The 22,957-nt window shown below is 41.0% G+C and overlaps 1 protein-coding gene across 2 annotated transcripts in view; it reads right to left on the bottom strand.

Annotated features, from left to right (window-relative positions):
• Positions 1 to 22,957, bottom strand: part of LOC139449642 (inositol polyphosphate-4-phosphatase type I A-like) — a 51,251-nt gene that overhangs the window by 22,004 nt on the left and 6,290 nt on the right. For both annotated transcript variants that reach the window (XM_071231119.1, XM_071231120.1), the window contains exons 4-12: positions 22,359 to 22,446; positions 20,388 to 20,597; positions 18,666 to 18,701; positions 11,460 to 11,581; positions 10,956 to 11,072; positions 10,347 to 10,426; positions 5,591 to 5,681; positions 3,528 to 3,727; positions 1,414 to 1,471 (exon numbers count right to left, since the gene is read on the bottom strand). In XM_071231119.1, the coding sequence (XP_071087220.1) occupies positions 1,414 to 1,471; positions 3,528 to 3,727; positions 5,591 to 5,681; positions 10,347 to 10,426; positions 10,956 to 11,072; positions 11,460 to 11,581; positions 18,666 to 18,701; positions 20,388 to 20,597; positions 22,359 to 22,446 (1,002 nt within the window). The remainder of the gene's footprint in view (positions 1 to 1,413; positions 1,472 to 3,527; positions 3,728 to 5,590; positions 5,682 to 10,346; positions 10,427 to 10,955; positions 11,073 to 11,459; positions 11,582 to 18,665; positions 18,702 to 20,387; positions 20,598 to 22,358; positions 22,447 to 22,957) is intronic.

Here is a 22,957-nt window from a genome sequence, read left to right on the forward strand (position 1 = left end):
TTTGTAGTTTAGCACCATACTCAGCAATATTCCTGCTACATGACAGAGGTCTGTAAGTAATCGAGTCTGGACCAGACAATCCAGAGACTGACATCATGAGCATCAATCCATGAAATTGGGAAGCGCTAACATGCATCAACCAAGTCAGTCAGCCTGACTACCTGATCCTGTGAGTCGCCTCTTACGACAAGCATGACTTACTAAAGACCAACTTTAACCCAGATCTTCATGGTTCAATCATAAAGTAATAATATCATGGATAACGAGGAGATGAGTGAATGAGTGAAATAGTTTGGTATTACGCCGCTTTTAGCAATATTCCAGCAATATCACGGCGGGGGACACCAGAAATGGATTTCACACAACAAGGAGTTGAACATATTCTGTATCCTATGATTTTACTAATCTTGTGTCAGAATTAAACAAATTTCTGTGCTGCCACTATAAAAGAATTTTGACACTAAGTTGGTAAACTCAGTATGATACAAAATACTTAGTGTGTGAATTAAGTGAAAAACAAACTGGCCATTTCCACATGATGTGCCATGAGCACCTGACAGACAGTTCACCTTCAGGTGCAGGGAGGTGAGAATGATAACTGGAATACAAACACATCCACTGGTTGGGACAAAAATAAAACAACATTTGAGCAGATACTAGTACGGTACCTGGATTTCATACCTGTGGTATAAAAATAATGATGATGTGGATGATGATGATGATGATGATGATGATGACGTTGATGGTATTAATAATAGTAATAATAATAACGTTGCAAGGCTTATTTATGATGGTGCATAATTCCCAGCCAGATGCTACAATCCACTCTCTGTAGCCTGATCAGACCAATGAAGCTGTGATAAGAATAAGGCTAAAAATTATAGTCTTGGTTCTCAGGCATCATTATAAAGTCTGCAGCATGTTTAATTTTTATTTCATTTAAAAAACATTAAAAATGCTAATAGTAATACTTAAAAACAATGCGATCCATGCAGTTACTTCCCTTTAATGCACACTGCTCTACTGTGCATCTTGTGTTACGGTCATGGCAGCAATAGGAGTTTGTGTGCTTGTTTACGTAGGGAGGCCCTTTCCCAGATTGATGGTAAACCACTGTTTATTTGGTTACACACTAGTTTGAACAAGCAAATAAACGAAACAAAAAACACCGCCCGTCTGCACTAAATTTTCAAAAGTCATTGCCTGAGAACCAATTCTTTTATTTTTTTTAAGCCTAAAAATGTGGATATACTCATGCTGGTTACAAATGATTTGATAAAGCCACCAACATTTACAGTGGAATGACAAGCTCAGCATGATGACAAATTCTGAATAAGTTCAAGGTTCTGGACATAAAAACAATGTCCTATAATCAACTGTTCAGTACAGGCACCGACTGAGATAAACCCTCACCTCCCCCAGGTCCTGCAGCAGGGATATCCGCTGCTTCTCTTCATCAATCCACAGCTTCCTAGAAGAAACATGATTCGCATTAGCATGTGTATGATAGTCTGTAATATGAATCTTCTATATAAAACATTTTAAGTAAGACTCTGACTCCAAAGAATGTTTATCTATGGGAAACTCCCAGTAGGCATTATACAATTCTACCATTATTTTGGAAAATACTCGATTATGATAGGTCAGTCAGAGTCGCGGAAGCTGACATTACCACAATATTCTGGGGATGTGTCAAAACATTTTGTGCAGAAAACATGATAGAAATCTTCAAAGAGAATGTATTCTGTTTTGAGAAAAAAGAGCTTACTATTTGGCGCATTCCTATATGCGACTGTGACGTTATATCTTTTGCGTCTCAATGATCAAAATGATGTCATAATAGTGATGCGCGGTGTAGAATGAAAATGTGAAAGATTTTCTTAATTTTATAGTTAATATAGGTTACATGTAGATATGACCACGATAAATTTAAAAAGCTAGACACAAGGTAGACACAATTTTATGGATAACAACTTCTTTAATACAGTACTGTAAAAAGCGACGTTTTGGTATAGATCCTTATACCATTGTCAAGCAATACTGAATGAGAGACATTGTACAGAATACATATAGTAGGTGGAGGATCAACAGTAGAGGATTGACAGTAACAACCATTGCATACATGAGTTGGGTAACATGGGTAAGTGTTGACAACAGAAGGAAACTTCACGCTACGCATTCGGTTCCAAATTCAATTTTGTGTGGTTGATTCAACAGGTAGCCTAGCTCTACATTGAAGATACAGTATTTTTATCTCTTATTAGGAGACACACTTTATACATTTCAGTAGACTCAATACATGAGTTAATGATGGATTCAGAGTTCACAGGTGTTGAGAATGAGGTCGAAACGACGGAGTAGTTTCATCTCCAGTGTACCATGACACACTCAGTGTTATTGTGGTTTCTTTGACGAGGCAAAATTTGATGGTGCAATGTGACAGTTGGATGAAGCCTTCCTCGTTTAGTACGACAGACTTTAACATTAGTGAGTGAGTGAGTTGGGTTTAACGCCGCTTTTAACAGTATTCCAGTTATATCGCGGCGTGTCAGCTTAATGTGGGAGGAAAGCCCGAAGTGATGCAGGTCTCAGACGTTTACCACTTTGGTGAAACCCACCAGCACGGGTATGGTGCTGAAAAACCTAGAAACATAATCGGTGCAAACCAGGATTCGAAACCACAATCATAGATTTCTGGCGTGCCCAAGGGACGCAACTCTGCACAGCGAATCACGGTGCCTTAGACGACTGGGCCACCCGTGCCCCCGACTTTAACATTAAGCTGAATGTTTATGTACCCTGCGAGCGGACATGTCACTCATATTGCCATGATCACAATGACCAAAGGTGTTGATATGTGATATGTAATGATTGTACAAGGGCTTGAACAAGTCCAAATTTACTACCCGGGAACCTGACCCCCTATTACCCAACCCTACCCAGGTACCTACCCACTGCAGGTTTCAAGAGTTGGGAACAAAATGTCTGATTGGGAACTGTGTTACCACAGCCCTATCAAAAACTATTTAGATACATGTATTGAGTTGACTGAAGTTTTATCTTTTCTCAAAGATAAAGAGTGAGTGAGTGAGTGAGTGAGTTTGATTTTACGCCGCTTTTAGCAATATTCCAGCAATATCACGGCGGGGGACACCAGAAATGGGTTTCACACATTGTACCCATGTCGGGAATCGAACCCGGGTCTTCGGCGTGACGAGCGAACGCTTTAACCACTAGGCTACCCGACCGCCCCTCAAAGATAAAGAAGTCAAAAGGAATGTGTTCATTCTCAGAAGGAAATGCTAACATTAGCGACTTCTAGTGTAACCACTGAGTTATAACCACTGAGTTTTTGTCATTACACAATATATCATGTGGCTAACCATGGGTCCAGGTAGTACAGTGGGTACTCGGGTCCAACTCAGGACCCACGGGCCAAAGTACCCGACCAAAGTAACCGAGTTACCCGTCCCTTGATAGTACCATTTCTACTTCAAAGATCAGGCCTTGACCTTCGTATAACTCACAGCAACTTGGCAGGGATGTCCAACGTCCATTTACTCTCCGCCATATTCTCCTGCACCTGGAGAACGTGACTGTCGTTGTTGGTGGCGAAGCGGAATGTCTTGCTGATGACATTGTCGAAGTAGGTCTTCAGGATGTCCTTGTGTCTGCTGAGGGACTTGGGTCTGGAGCGCAGATTCTCAGCTGCAGCACCATCAGATCCCTGCAACACGGAGGAGTGAGTGAGTGAGGGAGTTAAGTTTAACACCACAGCATTATTTCAGTATCATGAATCGTTTTGGACAAATTGGTTGGTGGGCTTCAGGACAGCCAACTTAACTCAACCAGCAGATATACGGAGTGAGTTAGTGCTTTAAGATGTGTCTAGCATTATTTCAGTATCATGAATCGTTTTGGACAAATTGGTTGGTGGGCTTTAGGACAGCCAACTTAACTCAACCAGCAGATATACGGAGTGAGTTAGTGCTTTAAGATGTGTCTATGCCACGATACTAGTAGTCTTTCCTAAGCTTGTGTGTCTGTTCAGTATGGGATTTTGTTTGTTTGTTGCTTAACGTCTCACTCGGCTATATTCCACAAATATGACAGTAATCTGTAAATAATCAAGTCTGGACCAGACAATCCAGGGATTGATATAATGAGCATCAATGCACACAATTGGGATACGATGACATGCATTAACTAAGTCAGCAAACCTGCCCACCCAACCCCATTAGTCCCCTCTTTTGCCAAGCATAGTCGCCTCTTATGCAAGCATGGATTACGGAAGACCTATCCTCTTCCCAGATCTATATGGGTCTTCATTTTGAGAGCATTAGTTAGTTTGGTTCTGACAAACAGTAAATCTTGGATTTGTACCCGAGTCAGAGGATTCTGGCATGACCAAGGGAAACAACTCTGCACAGCAAACATGGACACTTGTACCCCCAAGCTCCTCACAGCAATATCCCTTTCACAGAGCTCTGTATACTATTGCTTCCACCAGTCACAGCTCCCCAGTGGGATAGGTGGCCACAACCATGCTTGGAGTTGAACATGCAGCCGACTGACCGTTATATTAACAAAAAAGTGATGACTGCCATGACACTGAATTCTCTTCCCCCAGCTACATCATTTTCTTTGTTTGTCAATTTGAATTTCTATTTCATTTCATCTATCATGTAATTAGTATATTAAGAATGCAAGGGGGAAGTTGGGTGCTTTTCCATTAGTCTGCAGTCTCGAACCAATCTGATTAAGCAAACATAAATTCATCTGCAAAATAGTATAATATATTATATTATAAGGAATTTTGAATAAAATTAATGAAATAAGTTACAAACATAAGTCAAGATATACAAAGAACACTTTTTATAGCCAGACAGTGTAATTACATGATTATTTTGCGTACTTCAGTATGGATTTGTTGACATGGTATTTCCGGTGTTTCGTGCTCACGGTAATGTCTTTCCATGGGGGAAAAAAACATCCAAACTCATAATTCGTGTATAATGCGCACCACCTTCTAAACAGCTGTGTTTTTTCGAAAAAAAGTGCGCACTATACTCATGAAAATATGGTAAGTCAGTCGTAAACTTTTTCAAAATTTGCTATAACGGCATTCCCGAAGACATAAATGTCACTACGTTTGGGGTTAAAGAGGAAATTTCAAGATTCTTGTAGAGCTTGCAGACTGGTAGCAGTGATGAGGAGGGTAACTAAGGCGCTGGGAAGGAGATTGCCGTAACCTAGGACTTGGACGAGGATATCCCAACCAAGCGTATCTGGGTTACATGATGCCTGTGTGGGACAGGTCGGTATTCATTGGCCACATGACAATGAATTGTTTGATAGGCATTTCTTAGTTGATGGATAACAAAGTTGACACAATTGTTTTATAACAACTTCTTTGTTGTACTCCATAGCAACACTTTGGTATAGATCCATATACCATTGCCAACAAGACCATCATACATGATCAGAAAATCATGCTCCAATGTATAAAAAATGCCATCACATATATTTCTTCATGCGGGGCTGTTTTTGTGCACATGAACAATAATAATCTCTGTTCTCTGGCTCATACCTTCTCCCTCTGAATGTCAACCAGCGAGGTGTTGTCATCATTTATCCACGCCATCACCGTGATCTTTCCACCATCTTTCATCTCATTCGTCCTGTTGTCATGGAAATAGATATTTTCATGAAAACAGCATGACAGGTTTGCCACTCTCTCAGGACAGTTTGACATTCACAAAATTCTGCAATTCTACCTCCTTCTCGGTTCCTTGTGAAAAGCACTACAATCTGTGTTATCTCCTGTTCAACGGTCAGACGGCTGTAGAAATATCTTTGAAAATGAAAATGTTATAAAACTTATGTGTGGTTACCACATTAACAGTGAGACAAATCAGGTACATTGACATGAATGCATAGTGAAGAAAGACAAGTTCTATGGATGAACAACTTCTTTATTACAATTAGTGTGAGATTTTGGTATAGATCCTAACACCTTTATCAAGCACTAATTGTAATAAAGAAGTTGTTCATCCATAGAACTTGTCTTTCTTCATCACACCAACTTCTAAATGCCACTGAAAGAAGTTATGAATGTATAGTGTTATACAAAGAGGCAAACAATTTTTTGTCAAGGAGATATTTATTTGTTCATAGTAAAACAATGACTTATTGATTTGCATGTTGCATCGAAGTATTAGTGAAATCTTGAAGTAAACTGAAGGCAGAAACAACAGTAATATAACAATCACTGCCACAGTTGAAGCACATGCGCATGTGTGTGTTTGTTTGTGTGTTTGTTTGTTTGTTTGTTGTTTAATGCCACACTCAACATTATTCCGCCTATATTATGGCCTGACTTACTATAGACTGTGTGAGATGTGTGTGTCCGGACTTACTGTAGACACTGTGTGAGATGTGTGTGTCTTGACATTCTGTTGACTTTGTGTGAGATGTGTGTGTTCTGACTTACTGTAGACTCTGGGTGAGATGTGTGTGTCTTGACTTACTGTAGACTCTGGGTGAGATGTGTGTGTCTTGACTTACTGTAGACACTGTGTGAGATGTGTGTGTCTTGACTTACTATAGACTGGGTGAGATGTGTGTGTCCTGACTTACTATAGACTGTGTGAGATGTGTGTGTCCTGACTTACTGTAGACACTGTGTGAGATGTGTGTGTCTTGACATTCTGTTGACTTTGTGTGAGATGTGTGTGTTCTGACTTACTGTAGACTCTGGGTGAGATGTGTGTGTCTTGACTTACTGTAGACTCTGGGTCAGATGTGTGTGTCTTGACTTACTGTAGACTCTGGGTGAGATGTGTGTGTCTTGACTTACTGTAGACTGGGTGAGATGTGTGTGTCCTGACTTACTATAGACTGTGTGAGATGTGTGTGTCCTGACTTACTGTAGACACTGTGTGAGATGTGTGTGTCGTGACATTCTGTTGACTTTGTGTGAGATGTGTGTGTTCTGACTTACTGTAGACTCTGGGTGAGATGTGTGTGTCTTGACTTACTGTAGACTCTGGGTGAGATGTGTGTGTCTTGACTTACTGTAGACACTGTGTGAGATGTGTGTGTCTTGACTTACTGTAGACTCTGGGTGAGATGTGTGTGTCCTGACTTACTGTAGACTTTGTGAGATGTGTGTGTCCTGACTTACTGTAGACTCTGGGTGAGATGTGTGTGTCTTGACTTACTGTAGACTCTGGGTGAGATGTGTGTGTCTTGACTTACTGTAGACACTGTGTGAGATGTGTGTGTCCTGACTTACTATAGACTGTGTGAGATGTGTGTGTCCGGACTTACTGTAGACACTGTGTGAGATGTGTGTGTCTTGACATTCTGTTGACTTTGTGTGAGATGTGTGTGTTCTGACTTACTGTAGACTCTGGGTGAGATGTGTGTGTCTTGACTTACTGTAGACTCTGGGTGAGATGTGTGTGTTCTGACTTACTGTAGACTCTGGGTGAGATGTGTGTGTTCTGACTTACTGTAGACTTTGTGTGAGATGTGTGTGTTCTGACTTACTGTAGACTCGGGGTGAGATGTGTGTGTCTTGACTTACTGTAGACTTTGTGTGAGATGTGTGTGTTCTGACTTACTGTAGACTCTGGGTGAGATGTGTGTGTCTTGACTTACTGTAGACTCTGGGTGAGATGCGTGTGTCTTGACTTACTGTAGACTCTGGGTGAGATGTGTGTATCTTGACTTACTGTACACTCTGGGTGAGATGTGTGTATCTTGACTTACTGTAGACTCTGGGTGAGATGTGTGTATCTTGACTTACTGTAGACTCTGGGTGAGATGTGTGTGTCTTGACTTACTGTAGACTCTGGGTGAGATGTGTGTGTCCTGACTTAATGTAGACTCTGGGTGAGATGTGTGTGTCTTGACTTACTGTAGACTCTGGGTGAGATGTGTGTGTCTTGACTTACTGTAGACACTGTGTGAGATGTGTGTGTCCTGACTTACTATAGACTGTGTGAGATGTGTGTGTCCTGACTTACTGTAGACACTGTGTGAGATGTGTGTGTCTTGACTTACTATAGACTGTGTGAGATGTGTGTGTCCTGACTTACTATAGACTGTGTGAGATGTGTGTGTCCGGACTTACTGTAGACACTGTGTGAGATGTGTGTGTCTTGACATTCTGTTGACTTTGTGTGAGATGTGTGTGTTCTGACTTACTGTAAACTCTGGGTGAGATGTGTGTGTCTTGACTTACTGTAGACTCTGGGTGAGATGTGTGTGTTCTGACTTACTGTAGACTCTGGGTGAGATGTGTGTGTTCTGACTTACTGTAGACTTTGTGTGAGATGTGTGTGTTCTGACTTACTTTAGACTCGGGGTGAGATGTGCGTGTCTTGACTTACTGTAGACTTTGTGTGAGATGTGTGTGTTCTGACTTACTGTAGACTCTGGGTGAGATGTGTGTGTCCTGACTTACTGTAGACTCTGGGTGAGATGTGTGTGTCTTGACTTACTGTAGACTGTGTGAGATGTGTGTGTCCTGACTTACTATACACTGTGTGAGATGTGTGTGTCCTGACTTACTGTAGACACTGTGTGAGATGTGTGTGTCTTGACATTCTGTTGACTTTGTGTGAGATGTGTGTGTTCTGACTTACTGTAGACTCTGGGTGAGATGTGTGTGTCTTGACTTACTGTAGACTCTGGGTGAGATGTGTGTGTTCTGACTTACTGTAGACTCTGGGTGAGATGTGTGTGTTCTGACTTACTGTAGACTTTGTGTGAGATGTGTGTGTTCTGACTTACTGTAGACTCGGGGTGAGATGTGTGTGTCTTGACTTACTGTAGACTTTGTGTGAGATGTGTGTGTTCTGACTTACTGTAGACTCTGGGTGAGATGTGTGTGTCCTGACTTACTGTAGACTCTGGGTGAGATGTGTGTGTCTTGACTTACTGTAGACTCTGGGTGAGATGTGTGTATCTTGACTTACTGTAGACTCTGGGTGAGATGTGTGTATCTTGACTTAATGTAGACTCTGGGTGAGATGTGTGTATCTTGACTTACTGTAGACTCTGGGTGAGATGTGTGTGTCTTGACTTACTGTAGACTCTGGGTGAGATGTGTGTGTCCTGACTTAATGTAGACTCTGGGTGAGATGTGTGTGTCTTGACTTACTGTAGACTCTGGGTGAGATGTGTGTGTCCTGACTTACTGTAGACACTGTGTGAGATGTGTGTGTCTTGACTTACTATAGACTGTGTGAGATGTGTGTGTCCTGACTTACTGTAGACTGTGTGAGATGTGTGTGTCCTGACTTACTGTAGACACTGTGTGAGATGTGTGTGTCTTGACATTCTGTTGACTTTGTGTGAGATGTGTGTGTTCTGACTTACTGTAGACTCTGGGTGAGATGTGTGTGTCTTGACTTACTGTAGACTCTGGGTGAGATGTGTGTGTCTTGACTTACTGTAGACTCTGGGTGAGATGTGTGTGTCTTGACTTACTGTAGACTCTGGGTGAGATGTGTGTGTCTTGACTTACTGTAGACACTGAGTGAGATGTGTGTGTCTTGACTTACTGTAGACTCTGGGTGAGATGTGTGTGTCCTGACTTACTGTAGACTTTGTGAGATGTGTGTGTCTTGACTTACTGTAGACTCTGGGTGAGATGTGTGTGTCTTGACATTCTGTTGACTTTGTGTGAGATGTGTGTGTTCTGACTTACTGTAGACTCTGGGTGAGATGTGTGTGTCTTGACTTACTGTAGACTCTGGGTGAGATGTGTGTGTTCTGACTTACTGTAGACTCTGGGTGAGATGTGTGTGTTCTGACTTACTGTAGACTTTGTGTGAGATGTGTGTGTTCTGACTTACTGTAGACTCGGGGTGAGATGTGTGTGTCTTGACTTACTGTAGACTTTGTGTGAGATGTGTGTGTTCTGACTTACTGTAGACTCTGGGTGAGATGTGTGCGTTCTGACTTACTGTAGACTCTGGGTGAGATGTGTGTGTCTTGACTTACTGTAGACTCTGGGTGAGATGTGTGTGTCTTGACTTACTGTAGACTGGGGGAGATGTGTGTGTCCTGACTTAAAGTAGACTCTGGGTGAGATGTGTGTGTCTTGACTTACTGTAGACTGGGGGAGATGTGTGTGTCCTGACTTAAAGTAGACTCTGGGTGAGATGTGTGTGTCCTGACTTACTGTAGACTCTGGGTGAGATGTGTGTATCTTGACTTACTGTAGACTCTGGGTGAGATGTGTGTGTCTTGACTTACTGTAGACTCTGGGTGAGATGTGTGTGTCTTGACTTACTGTAGACTCTGTGTGTGGCATGTGTGTCCTGACTTACTGTAGACTTTGTGAGAGGCTCATCTTGGGTGCCATCAGCACATCCTGCAGGGAGAACACTGTCTGACCCAGCTGTGACATCTGCAACAAACAAACTGTTAACAAGAACACTATCCACACCAATATCGTTATTGACACGTGTTTGTGTTCTTCACACCATTCTTTCTGCTTTAGTTACCACTTGGATATGCAAGAATAATATTCACTGAAACAATTTCTGAACTGACTTAGGGCCTGGTCAGATATAAATGGAGGCAGGTTGGGGAGGCTGGGAATACAGACAACACTGATCTCCAGATGACACTGATCTCCACACACAATGTGTCTCTCCATGTGACCCAGACAACATTGATCTCCTCACCCAATGTGTGACTCCCTGTGACCCAGACGACATTGATCTCCTCACCCAATGTGTGTCTCCATGTGACCCAGACAACATTGATCTCCTCACCCAATGTGTGTCTCCCTGTGACCCAGACGACACTGATCTCCTCACCCAATGCGTGTCTCCATGTGACCCAGACAACACTGATCTCCACACTCAATCACTCACTCGTATGCTTGTGACCTCCAGCTCATGGAGGATGTGACAATGGTCATCAACACTTACAGTTCCTGTCATCCTCTCCACAACATGATAGACGGTCAGCCGGACTCGGGTACCGGTCTCCACACCTTCACTCCCACCAAAACCAATGGTCCTCAGAAACTGGGGGTTGTAGCATTTCTGAAAATATTATAATATGGAAATGAAAAAGATGTTATTCTTTTTTTACAGATTTTACAGTTTAAGTGTACAGATGGCGTCTGACTAATCTAGATGTCCATTAGCAGAGAATAGTTTAGTGTAACGTGACTGAATAATGTTTTGTGCTGATTCAGCAATTTTCAAGCGGCATCATGATTGTTTCGAAATAATCAGTTCTGGGCTGACCAAACCAGTGGTTGATAGAAAGAACAATGTTCCAGTGAGTTGATGACCAATAGATGATCAATTAATCCTGACTATGGTTGACTATTATGACAAACATGTGGCCCTGGAAACTCCAAGTATATCCTGTTCATGTTGCCTAGACTCATACATGTACCATGTGACATATAGGGTGGAGCTCACCTCTACCACCTCTGTGTGGTTGTGTTTGACCCACAGCTGCTGGAGTGGGGGAGTCATGGTGTGCACCACTACCAGGGGGTTGGGTGGTTGTCCACTGCTGTCTGTGGGCAGGTCAGTGCAGGCTGCAACAAAGACAGTACACATCAACTACATGCGAGTATATGTGAGTATATGTGAGCCCCTCATCATCATCATCATCATCATCATCATCATCATCATCATCATCGTTGTTGTCATCATTGTCATCGTCTTCGTCATCATCTTCATTGTCGTCGTCATCATCATCATCATCATCTTTGTCTTCATCATCATCACCATCAACATCATCGTCGTCATCTTCATCATCATACAAGTATTGTCTCTCACAAAGAATAGCACCTTCCAGGCATCAAAATCTATTTAATTATCAGTGAACTTTGGTGACCTATCATCTCTTCAGCTTTCAGTGTTTTGAGTGAGTGGTTTGCATGAACTGCAGCATTTTCACGGCTGAGAACACCAAGATCAGGCTTCATGTCTTTGGTATGGTGAGCAAAAGCTTTGTGATGACTTCCCCAACCCTATCTTTTTTGTGGCAGCACAGATAGGAAGTATGAGAACTATGATGTAAATGATGACAATCTGGATAAGAATGTTGGCAATGCTAGAGTTACATTTCAGGGCCCACTTGCAGAAAGCAATCTTAGCCCTAAGATGATCATAACTCGCATACTTTAACATAAGCTTACAATAGTCTTAGCGCTAAGATCGCTTTGTGCAAGTGGGCCCTGTCAGAATCATGCAGAATGTATCTGTAAAAATATATGAGGCATTATATCTTGTCTGAAACTGACATGTAAAAATGCTATTTCAAACACTTCAGAGTTACAAACCATTATTCGTTTAATAGATGCAAGCTTACAAAATATGTTTTGATTGAGTTTCAGTCACTCTCATTGAGAATGGAATACAGCTCCACAAGATGAATGTATCACAGATCATATTGCAACTTTAATGTTGACCAACTGTAGCCTTGTAGCCTTGACTCAAGCATGACCAGTTCTACAAACATCATGCACAGTACACAAGAGTATGAACACTTGTCACTCGGCATGGAAAGAGTCCAAAATTACTACCTTGGAACCCAACCCCTATTACCCAAACCTACCCGCTGTAGGTCTCAAGAGTTGGGTACAAAATGTTTGAATGGTAAGTTTTTTACTGGAGCCCTGGCAAACACTCAAGTTGACGGAAGCTTTTACCATTATTCAAACAAATAAAAATGGGAACACTATTGACTTGTGGTGTAACCATTGAGTTGAAATGAATTTTCGCTATTAAACAATGTATCACGTGACTAAACACGGGTACAGGTAGTCCTGTGGGTACCCAGGTCCTCCTCTGTACCCACTCGACCCGTGTACCCTAGCTACCCGTCCTATCCCTACTTATAATCACTCGCCCCTTTCCATTACCTGCAGGAAGACTCATCTAACATTGACATATATGAAAATTTCAAATCAGAAGTATTATCATGTCTTGCAAGGAGATGAATCCCAGTCCTTAACACATAGCCAAAAAGATGGAATAGGCATGATCAATGACTGTTTGGCTCTGACTACTGTGTGTAGTGTGGTCCAGACAAGACGATCTGATCGATAATCAGGATCTATATTGCAATAAAATGGATCTTATCAAATCACTTGAGTGAGTGAGTGAGTTGGGTTTAACGCCGCTTCTAACATTATGCCAATTATATCACGGCGTGTCAGCTTAATGTTGTGGGAAAGCCCGAAGTGATGCAGGTCTCAGACGTTTACCACTTCGGTGAAACCCACGAGCACGGGTATGGTGCTGACAAACCTAGAAACATAATCGGGGTTAACCAGGATTCGAAACCACAATCATAGGTTTCTGGCGTGTCCAGGGGACTCAACTCTGCACAGCGAATCGAGGCGCCTTAGACGACTGCACCACCCGTGCCCCCAAATCACTTTAGCAACTTGATTAAGAACATGAAAAGATTTGGAGGTACACATGCTTTGAAAATCCTGCAGTCAACCGAAATCTGCACGTTGAAATCCATGTTGCATTTAGTTCGTTACTCGATTTTTATTGAACTATGCATAGACTTGTTAGTCCAGCCAAAATGTAACTCCGGATTCCAGCCTAGTTCGGCAAGGGTGGGAACAGGTTTTTTATAGTCAGTTAATGCCCTTAAATCGGGAAGATGAGATGGGGAAGAATGAATCAGCACTGACATGTTTGTTTTACTGCATTCATCATCCAACCATAAACTATTCTTGTATACTCCACAGGGAGCTGAGAAAGAAAATGTGTGCATTCTGATCCATTAAACTTGGCAAAAATGGTCTTTGCTTTACGAGCAGGTTTCAACGGAGACTTGCTTCAATATCTGCTCTTGTAAGTTAATGCTCTGAATGAGGTATGTCAAGATATCAAAACGAAAAATTAGTGGAATGTCTTGGTGGAGATGCAGGTGGTCAAACGAAAATATGTTAAGGTTGGTTCAAATGTTTTTGGTTTTAATTGGAAAAAAATCTTGAAATAAGAAAACAACATATTTTACAATGTTATACTTTTGGAAAAGTTTGCGCAAGTTTATTTGAAAACAAGGCTAAAATAGTTTGTTCCTTTTACAAAATCTACAATTCTGATATAATATAGATGTGGCATCCCTTCAACACCACAATGGTACTAGACAAAAACTAGCAAGACACCAGAAACATTTAAATAATGTTTATTTTTCAAAAACATGCATTTACTGGAACATGCTAAAGTTTAACAAAACGGAAAACGGTGGAAGTGTAAAGAAAGAATGGGGAAATACCCAAAAGATAACAAATAGAAAAAATAAATGTGTCATGATAAATATATGATAAAAATGCTGAAATACAGCGTATGTACATACAAAAACTGACCCTCTGTCACACAACATACTTCAGCATAAAAAACAACAGGTTGAAAAAATAAAACAGTCTCAATACAGTATCATCTACACAGAGTTCTCTACGACATGCAGAAGAATATTACTGGTAAACACAAAAATTACATTATTGCAAAATGTTTTTCTTTTAAAAGATTGATACGTAGCTGAAAAAATATCGAATCTCAATATATAATCCCAGGTTCGCCACCAGAATATCAAATGGTCAGTCCCAAGATGATTTTGTGGGTGTGAATGAATAGGGGGAAATGTTGCTGTGAACAGTACTTCACCTGTATCAGGACATGTCAGAACCATGTGGGAGGATCTCCATAGTGATGCATATAACTCCAATATAACAATATTATAGAAATCCAGGAGCACAGGTATCATGCTGCCAAACCATGAACCACACTCAAAAAGGAGGAACAATTTTAGATTCTACACACAAAAGATTCTCTGAACCCTCAACCAAAAGTAAAACCAATGTTTAACCTGTATGTGAAAATTACAACAAAATAAGTAAAATTGAAAAGCAAGAGTACAAAATTTGTTTGAAAATTAGGAGAAAAAATATTGAACTATGACCCTTCTTTTTCACATCAAATTGTTGTAATAAAAAAATTCACAAGAAGAATTCTGCTCAACCCCTCCACCCATTGGCCAACATCTTCATACACATAGAATATTTTCTGTGAAATTGAATTGGGAATCAATATATTTTTATATGCATATGGTCAGATTTAATAAGATGATTGTTTTGTATGTTTAGGCCCCAACTCTGAGAAGCTCTTCATGGCCGGGTAGGGTCGGGTAATAGGGTGGTGGGTACCCGGGTATTAAATTTGGACTCGTCCCAGCCCTAATGCACTGATATGCCTTTTCCTTCATTCTAGATCTTGCTCACTTATGATATTAAGACTAATTTCCTGCACACAAAAAAACTACATAAAAATAAATTATGAATAGCTTCTACTATAAAAAAATTCTTTTTTTGTTATAGTGATTTTTGTTTTTTTCATGGATTGATTTGTTTTGTACCTGTGTACAAGGCAGCAGCTACCTGTCTGGAAGTGTTACTGGAAAAGATGTCAAAATGTTGACTTTGTCACACACTGAAAACTGCTGTGTTGCAAAATTCTATGTTAAGATACTGTTCATAAGGGTGCATGAAATGTCAATAAGAAAGAACATACTTGTGTTTTGGATCCTACATGACAGGGCTTCCATCTCAACTGGAGAACATATTGGTATTTAGGATCCTACATGATAGGGTGTCCATCTCAACTGGAGAACATAATGGTGTTTAGGATCCTACATGACAGGGTGTCCATCTCAACTAGAGAACATATTGGTATTTAGGATCCTACATGATAGGATGTCCATCTCAACTGGAGAACATATTGGTGTTTAGGATCCTACATGACAGGGTGTCCATCTCAACTGGAGAACATAATGGTGTTTAGGATCCTACATGATAGGGTGTCCATCTCAACTGAAGAACATATTGGTGTTTAGGATCCTTCATGATAGGGTGTCCATCTCAACTGGAGAACATATTGGTGTTTAGGATCCTACATGATAGGGTGTCCATCTCAACTGGAGAACATATTGGTGTTTAAGATCCTACATGATAGGGAGTCCATCTCAACTAGAGAACATATTGGTGTTTAGGATCCTTCATGATAGGGTGTCCATCTCAACTGGAGAACATATTGGTGATTAGGATCCTACATGATACTTTGCCTTGTCAAACAAAACTAATGTAAAAAGAGCATCACTAGTTTGTGTATGGGCAAGACACTTACAATAAAGGGAGACAATTTGAGGGGAGGCAACTCTCGTACAACAATAGTTCCTTCAAAGTGTTATGTTCACTGCAATGATATATATGATATATTATATATATATATTATAAATTGGTGCACACCACTTCTTGTAACTGAATATCTATTGTGTTACCATAGTTACCACGGACAGCTTCTCCAAAATCATCACATAAGCAGGAGATAAACTCCTCATTTTTATCAGTGTCATCAGGAATAGAATCTAGTCACATTTACACATCACCAACACAATACAAACACAAACATCAATAAAACTGTATTGAACTTCATGTATTCAAACTGCCATCAGTCAACAGTGAGAAAACTGCCACTGTGATATAACATGAATAATCTTTTTACGTATACACTACATGCATTCTAAATACATAAATAATAACACATCTTGGTAGTCGTAGTAATTATTACGTGAAAAAATAATGGATGTCTCCAGAGAGGTGTACATACATAGTGTGTTACACAAAGCAACTGCTTTTATCATAACACTAATTCACACTTCAGTTGGTCATTAAATTGCTGACTTTCTCAATATTGATCTTGACTAAGAATATAATGCACTGTAGCATTTGCAAGCATATTTCAAAATTAATCAATGTGAAATTCAGTAAAGTTTCTCTATGTTCTAGTCTTAGCATGAGGCAACACTATTTTCTATTTATTTTAATTACAGATTCAACCGACCAAGTAAAAATACGCAATCAGAAAAGCTGACAGTGCTATCATTGATGGATTTGAAAACGATAAAAACATATCTTCATAAGTTCATCTGATCTCATAGTAATGGATCAAATGTATTGTATATATGTATATATTCTCTGGCCACCTAAAACTGAGAGCAAGCCATGTAGTGTAAAATATTTTACATATTGCACTTTAAACGGAATCAGCATTTAGTTTTTACTCCAAATCAACTGACCCCAAAAATGTAGGCCCCCAAATTAAGTTATTGAGCTACACTTACTCATTTCTATTTGTTATTTCGACCTACCCTTGCATATTGGTTAGCAAAGAATCTGTAAACCATAAAATAAAAGAGGTCATTAAGTAAATTCTTGGTTACAGGTATTTGTGAAAACATTTCTGGTTCATATATGGGGCTGAAAAATATAACAAGACACTTCAAGAACATATCGCCATGTTTGTCAAGTCAATCTTTTAGGTTTTGCTGCAAAGTATAGAGTGTTTACTTAAATTGTCAGCAGTTTCCATAAAAAAGTAGTTCTTTCCAGACTGATTAATTTCAACTTTTTTGTAAACCGTTGCAGATCTGTAAACCAATTCTTTTTAAAGTACAATGAAAGAGATAGGAGCCGCAATACTCAACATTAATAACAGAACAGGGAGAAATCAGTGAGTTGGATTTTATGGCGTTTGTGGAGAAAAGTGACAAAGGATCAACACTGGGAGTCAAACCCATTACCAGCTGATCCTGCTGCAGCAAAGGGGTGCAACTCCGCAAAGCAAGGTACGAAACATTAGATCTCCTAGCTTCCAGACAAGACAAAACTATCAAAACTCCCTAAATCACAGTCTCCGGGAACACATAGATACTCAAACTGCTTTGCCCCTATCTTTACTAATTGTAACTAAAAGTTTCTTTTCAAATACACATCTGAGTTCTTATTTAATTGAATTAATATATTTTAAGAGGTTTCAAGACTAAATCTATAGAGTGTTGTACATGGTGTACAAGATACTGCTGTTAGCGTCTTAAACACATCATAATGATCACAGCCAGACATTGGGAGTGAGTGAATGTTGTTTTAAGCCAAGTTAGAAACATCCCAGCTACATCATGACTGTCAATAATGAAGTCTGTGCAGGCAAACCACCAGTTCCTGGCATGAGCAATGGGACACTGGCAACTAATGTTACCATGGAATCACAACAGGGAATGTTCAGCAGCATCACTAACAGTATCACCATCCTCTTATGTTTCATAAGGGAGCCATTTTCATTCTACTGTTCAACAACATCACCACTGACCACATGGTCAAAAAAAGAACCAGACAAAGAAAACAATACCACCTTGACCTATATTTATATACTCTCGGGGAAAAAACCCTCATGGAATATGGATTATCTCCCCTTTCACACTTTAAATAAACAATAACAAGAGCATCCTCAGTCCTCTTGATGACCATGGGTTCTAATTATTGTCTCATTTTGGTTCACATATGAGTTGACAGTGTAAAGAAAGTTATTTCAGTTTTGTTCACATTACAGTTTGACATAGATTGCATTTCGTGAACACCAATGGTACCCTAGTTGCAGCATTTCACATACTAACGAGACACATCCACAGCAGAGACCAGTCTCATGCTATACAGTGTAGATCATAACACGACACATGATGATCTATGGGCATCTATTGTTACAAGCTCCATGAAGCCATGGCTCCTCACAATACAACACATAGACAACACTAGGACTTACAAAGCGATATTTCCAGCACGGCTTCTTCATTGGGGTCTGCAACAGAAAGAGGAATGAAAATCAATATTTACGACACATTTTTATAAGACGATAGAACAATTGAAATGTATTTTTCTGGCACTCTATAACCTTGGTAACAGTGACATTGATAAACAGATGTCAGTTGGTGGGTATTTCAGAAAAATATTTTTACTTTTAGTTTGTTATTTAATTTAAAACTTGAAATGATTAATCTGAACTGTTCAGGTGAACAATATAGGGGTCAGTGTGCATTCTATTTCGTTGTATGAATTATGGTATGAACATATACCCTATATGTCCGCAGATAAGCCGAAAAAAGGACCAGAAAAAAGATTCTGTAGAAAGGGGTCAGCTTATCCACTGGATACACTTTCATGATAGAAACATCGCCTGAATGATGACAGGCCGATAAATTACAAATTCACCAAAGTTTGGAAGTTGCCACGACTACAGCCATTATTGTTATAAATGATCAATAAAGTTATTATTATACACCAATGTTGTCATTATTAAAAAAAATTATGTTACTATTTCTGATCATAAGTTTTCAATTTATTTTTTAAAGGTTTATCGTTCTTCATAAATTCCACAATCTTAACATATATCAATATAATCCACAGATATGATATACAATCCACAGATTAAATTGCCAATAGCTATTAAGTAAGATAAAATATTCATTTGTAACAGATCATTAAACTAACTGTGCTCCTTATCAGAGCAAACTAGAAAATTCATATTTCCTCCAATATTTAATGTGCAGCAACATTTCATTGATGATATCATAAGGTGCTATGACATCTCATTAGGTTGCATTAACATCATAGTTACAGGTTTTCTGCAATACGCACATTCACGTTCTTCCTGAACACTATGTAGACTGTCGTTAAACGGAAACAACTGATTATTGTTGCAACAAAATACTGGCCCTGTGCTTCATAGTCCAGAGTTTATTGGTGAGAAGAAGGCTGAATCTGGTGCCTGTCTCCCAGCAATTCTTACTCCAGAGTTGCTAGCTGGTGAAAAGGAAGCTGTATCAAGGTCACACCTTCCTCCCTGAGACTCATAGTTCAAATTTGCATGTTGGTAAGAAGGCAGCTGTATCTGGTTCCTACCTCCCTGAGACTCATAGACCAGTGTTGCATGTTGGTGAGAAGGCAGCTGTTTCTGGTACCTACCTCCCTGAGACTCATAGTCCAGTGTTACATGTTGGTAAAAAGGCAGCTGTATCTGGTATCTACCTCCCTGAGACTCATAGTCCAGTGTTCCATGTTGGTGAGAAGGCAGCCATATCAAGGTCACACCTACCTCCCTGAGACTCATAGTTCAAATTTGCATGTTGGTGAGAAGGCAGCTGTATCTGGTACCTACCTCCTTGAGACTCATAGTCCAGTGTTACATGTTGGTAAAAAGGCAGCTGTATCTGGTATCTACCTCCCTGAGACTCATAGTCCAGTGTTCCATGTTGGTGAGAAGGCAGCCATATCAAGGTCACACCTACCTCCCTGAGACTTACAGTCCAGTGTTCCATGTTGGTGAGAAGGCAGCCATATCAAGGTCACACCTACCTCCCTGAGACTCACAGTCCAGTGTTGCATGTTGGTGAGAAGGCAGCCATATCAAGGTCACACCTACCTCCTGAGACTCATAGTCCAGAGTTGCATGTTGGTGAGAAGGCAGCCATATCAAGGTCACACCTACCTCCTTGAGACTCATAGTCCAGTGTGGCATGTTGGTGAGAAGGCAGCTGAATGGGGTCTCTGCCAGTCTTAGCCTGCAGCTGTTCGCGTAGACTTTGCAGCTGCATGTTGAGACACTCGTAGCTTGCGATGTGCAGAGCCTGGATCCAGCTGTCTCGCTCCTCCTCTGAGGAACATGCAAAGTAATATGGGTGGTCCTCCCCCTCGTACACTGCAACAGTTGTAGAAGTACAAAGTAATATGGGCAGTCCCTACTCTCATTTCTAGCTGTGGGAAGGGTCAGTGTAGGAATAAAGTCTCTGTTTCTAGCTGTGGGAAGGGTCAGTGTAGGAAAGAGTCTCTGTTTCCAGCTGTGGGGAGGGTCAGTGTAGGAATGAAGTCTCTGTTTCAAGCTGTGGGGAGGGTCAGTGTAGGAATGCAGTGACTGTTTCTAGCTGTCGGGAGGGTCAGTGTAGGAATGCAGTCTTTGTTTCTAGCTGTGGTGAGGGTCAGTGTAGGTATGCAGTGAATGTTTCTACCAGCAGGGAGGGTCAGTGTAGGAATGCAGTGAATGTTTCTAGCTGCAGGGAGGGGAATGCTGTGAATGTTTCTAGCTGTGGGGGGTCAGTGTAGGAATGCGGGGGATTGTCGTTTCTGTTGTGGGGGGGGGGGGGGGGGGGGGGGGGGGGTCTGTGTAGGAATGCAGCCTTTGTTTCTAGCTGTGGGGAGGGTCTGTGTAGGAATTCAGTCTTTGTTTCTAGCTGTGGGGAAGATCTGTGTAGGAATGTAGTCTTTGTTTCTAGCTGTGAGGAGGGTCAGTGTAGGAATGAAGTCTTTGTTCCTAGCTTTGGGGAGCTTCTGTGTAGGAATGCAGAGAGTGTTTCTAGCTGTGGGGAGGGTCAGTGTAGGAATAAAGTCTCTGTTTCTAGCTGTGGGGAGGGTCAATGTTGGAATGAAGTCTCTGTTTCCAGCTGTGGGGAGGGTCAGTGTAGGAATGAAGTCTCTGTTTCAAGCTGTGGGGAGGGTCAGTGTAGGAATGCAGTGACTGTTTCTAGCTGTCGGGAGGGTCAGTGTAGGAATGCAGTCTTTGTTTCTAGCTGTGGTGAGGGTCAGTGTAGGTATGCAGTGAATGTTTCTACCAGCAGGGAGGGTCAGTGTAGGAATGCAGTGAATGTTTCTAGCTGCAGGGAGGGGAATGCTGTGAATGTTTCTAGCTGTGGGGGGTCAGTGTAGGAATGCGGGGGATTGTCGTTTCTGTTGTGGGGGGGGGGGGGGGGGGGGGGGGGGGGTCTGTGTAGGAATGCAGCCTTTGTTTCTCGGGGTGGGAAGTGTCTGTGTAGGAATGCAGTGATTATGTTTCTAGGTGTGGGGGAGGGTCTGTGTAGGAATGCAGCATTTGTTTCTAGCTGTGGGGAGGGTCTGTGTAGGAATTCAGTCTTTGTTTCTAGCTGTGGGGAAGATCTGTGTAGGAATGTAGTCTTTGTTTCTAGCTGTGAGGAGGGTCAGTGTAGGAATGAAGTCTTTGTTCCTAGCTTTGGGGAGCTTCTGTGTAGGAATGCAGAGAGTGTTTCTAGCTGTGGGGAGGGTCAGTGTAGGAATAAAGTCTCTGTTTCTAGCTGTGGGGAGGGTCAATGTTGGAATGAAGTCTCTGTTTCCAGCTGTGGGGAGGGTCAGTGTTGGAATGAAGTCTCTGTTTCCAGCTGTGGGGAGGGTCAGTGTAGGAATGTAGTCTCTGTTTATAGCTGTGGGGAGGGTCAGTGTAGGAATGTAGTCTCTGTTTATAGCTGTGGGGAGTGTCAGTGTAGGAATGTAGTCTCTGTTTATAGCTGTGGGGAGGGGCAGTGTAGGAATGAAGTCTCTGTTTCCAGCTCTGGGGAGGGTCAGTGTCGGAATGTAGTCTCTGTTTATAGCTGTGGGGAGGGTCAGTGTTGGAATGAAGTCTCTGTTTCCAGCTGTGGGGAGGGTCAGTGTAGGAATGCAGTCTCTGTTTCACCTAGAAGGAAGGAGTTGCTGACATCATCCTTGAGATCAAGCTCCACAGTACATCTCTCCAGGATGACGACACCAAGCGGCTCACTTCTCTGCAAAAGAACAGGAAACAGGACATTGTAATCATGGTAACACTGACAAGCAAGTGTTGCAACAACAGCAATATCATTGGTTTTAGCTCTGGCAGATCAATGACACAAAGGTTTGAACATCTGATCCTGAACACAGGAAGCACATCTCTACAACTGAATACAGAAACCAGCCAAACCATTCTACATTTGTCAAATGTCTGAAAACCAATTGTTGCCGTTTTATTGTCACTTTTATAATAATGCACTGATGTCAAGGTTCAAGTCAATATCTATTAATAGCATCATCCTTAAAATTTTCAAGTTTGTGAGACAATTCAACAACACATAAATGAAGCATATAACTGTTTCTTTTAGAACAATTAATCCCTCTTTCTTTCATCTCCAAAGATTAAACTGAATGGGCTGTTTCATGTCTCTTTACATAACAAATAAATAAACTGGTTTAGATTCTTTATTTCAGTAGTACAGGCTTTTTGGCCTATATAATGGCCATATAAACATTTGCACTTAA

Source organism: Haliotis cracherodii, unplaced genomic scaffold (genome assembly GCF_022045235.1).
Source record: "Haliotis cracherodii isolate W230 unplaced genomic scaffold, xgHalCrac1.p SCAF_8, whole genome shotgun sequence".
In the NCBI taxonomy this organism is placed as follows: domain Eukaryota; kingdom Metazoa; phylum Mollusca; class Gastropoda; order Lepetellida; family Haliotidae; genus Haliotis; species Haliotis cracherodii.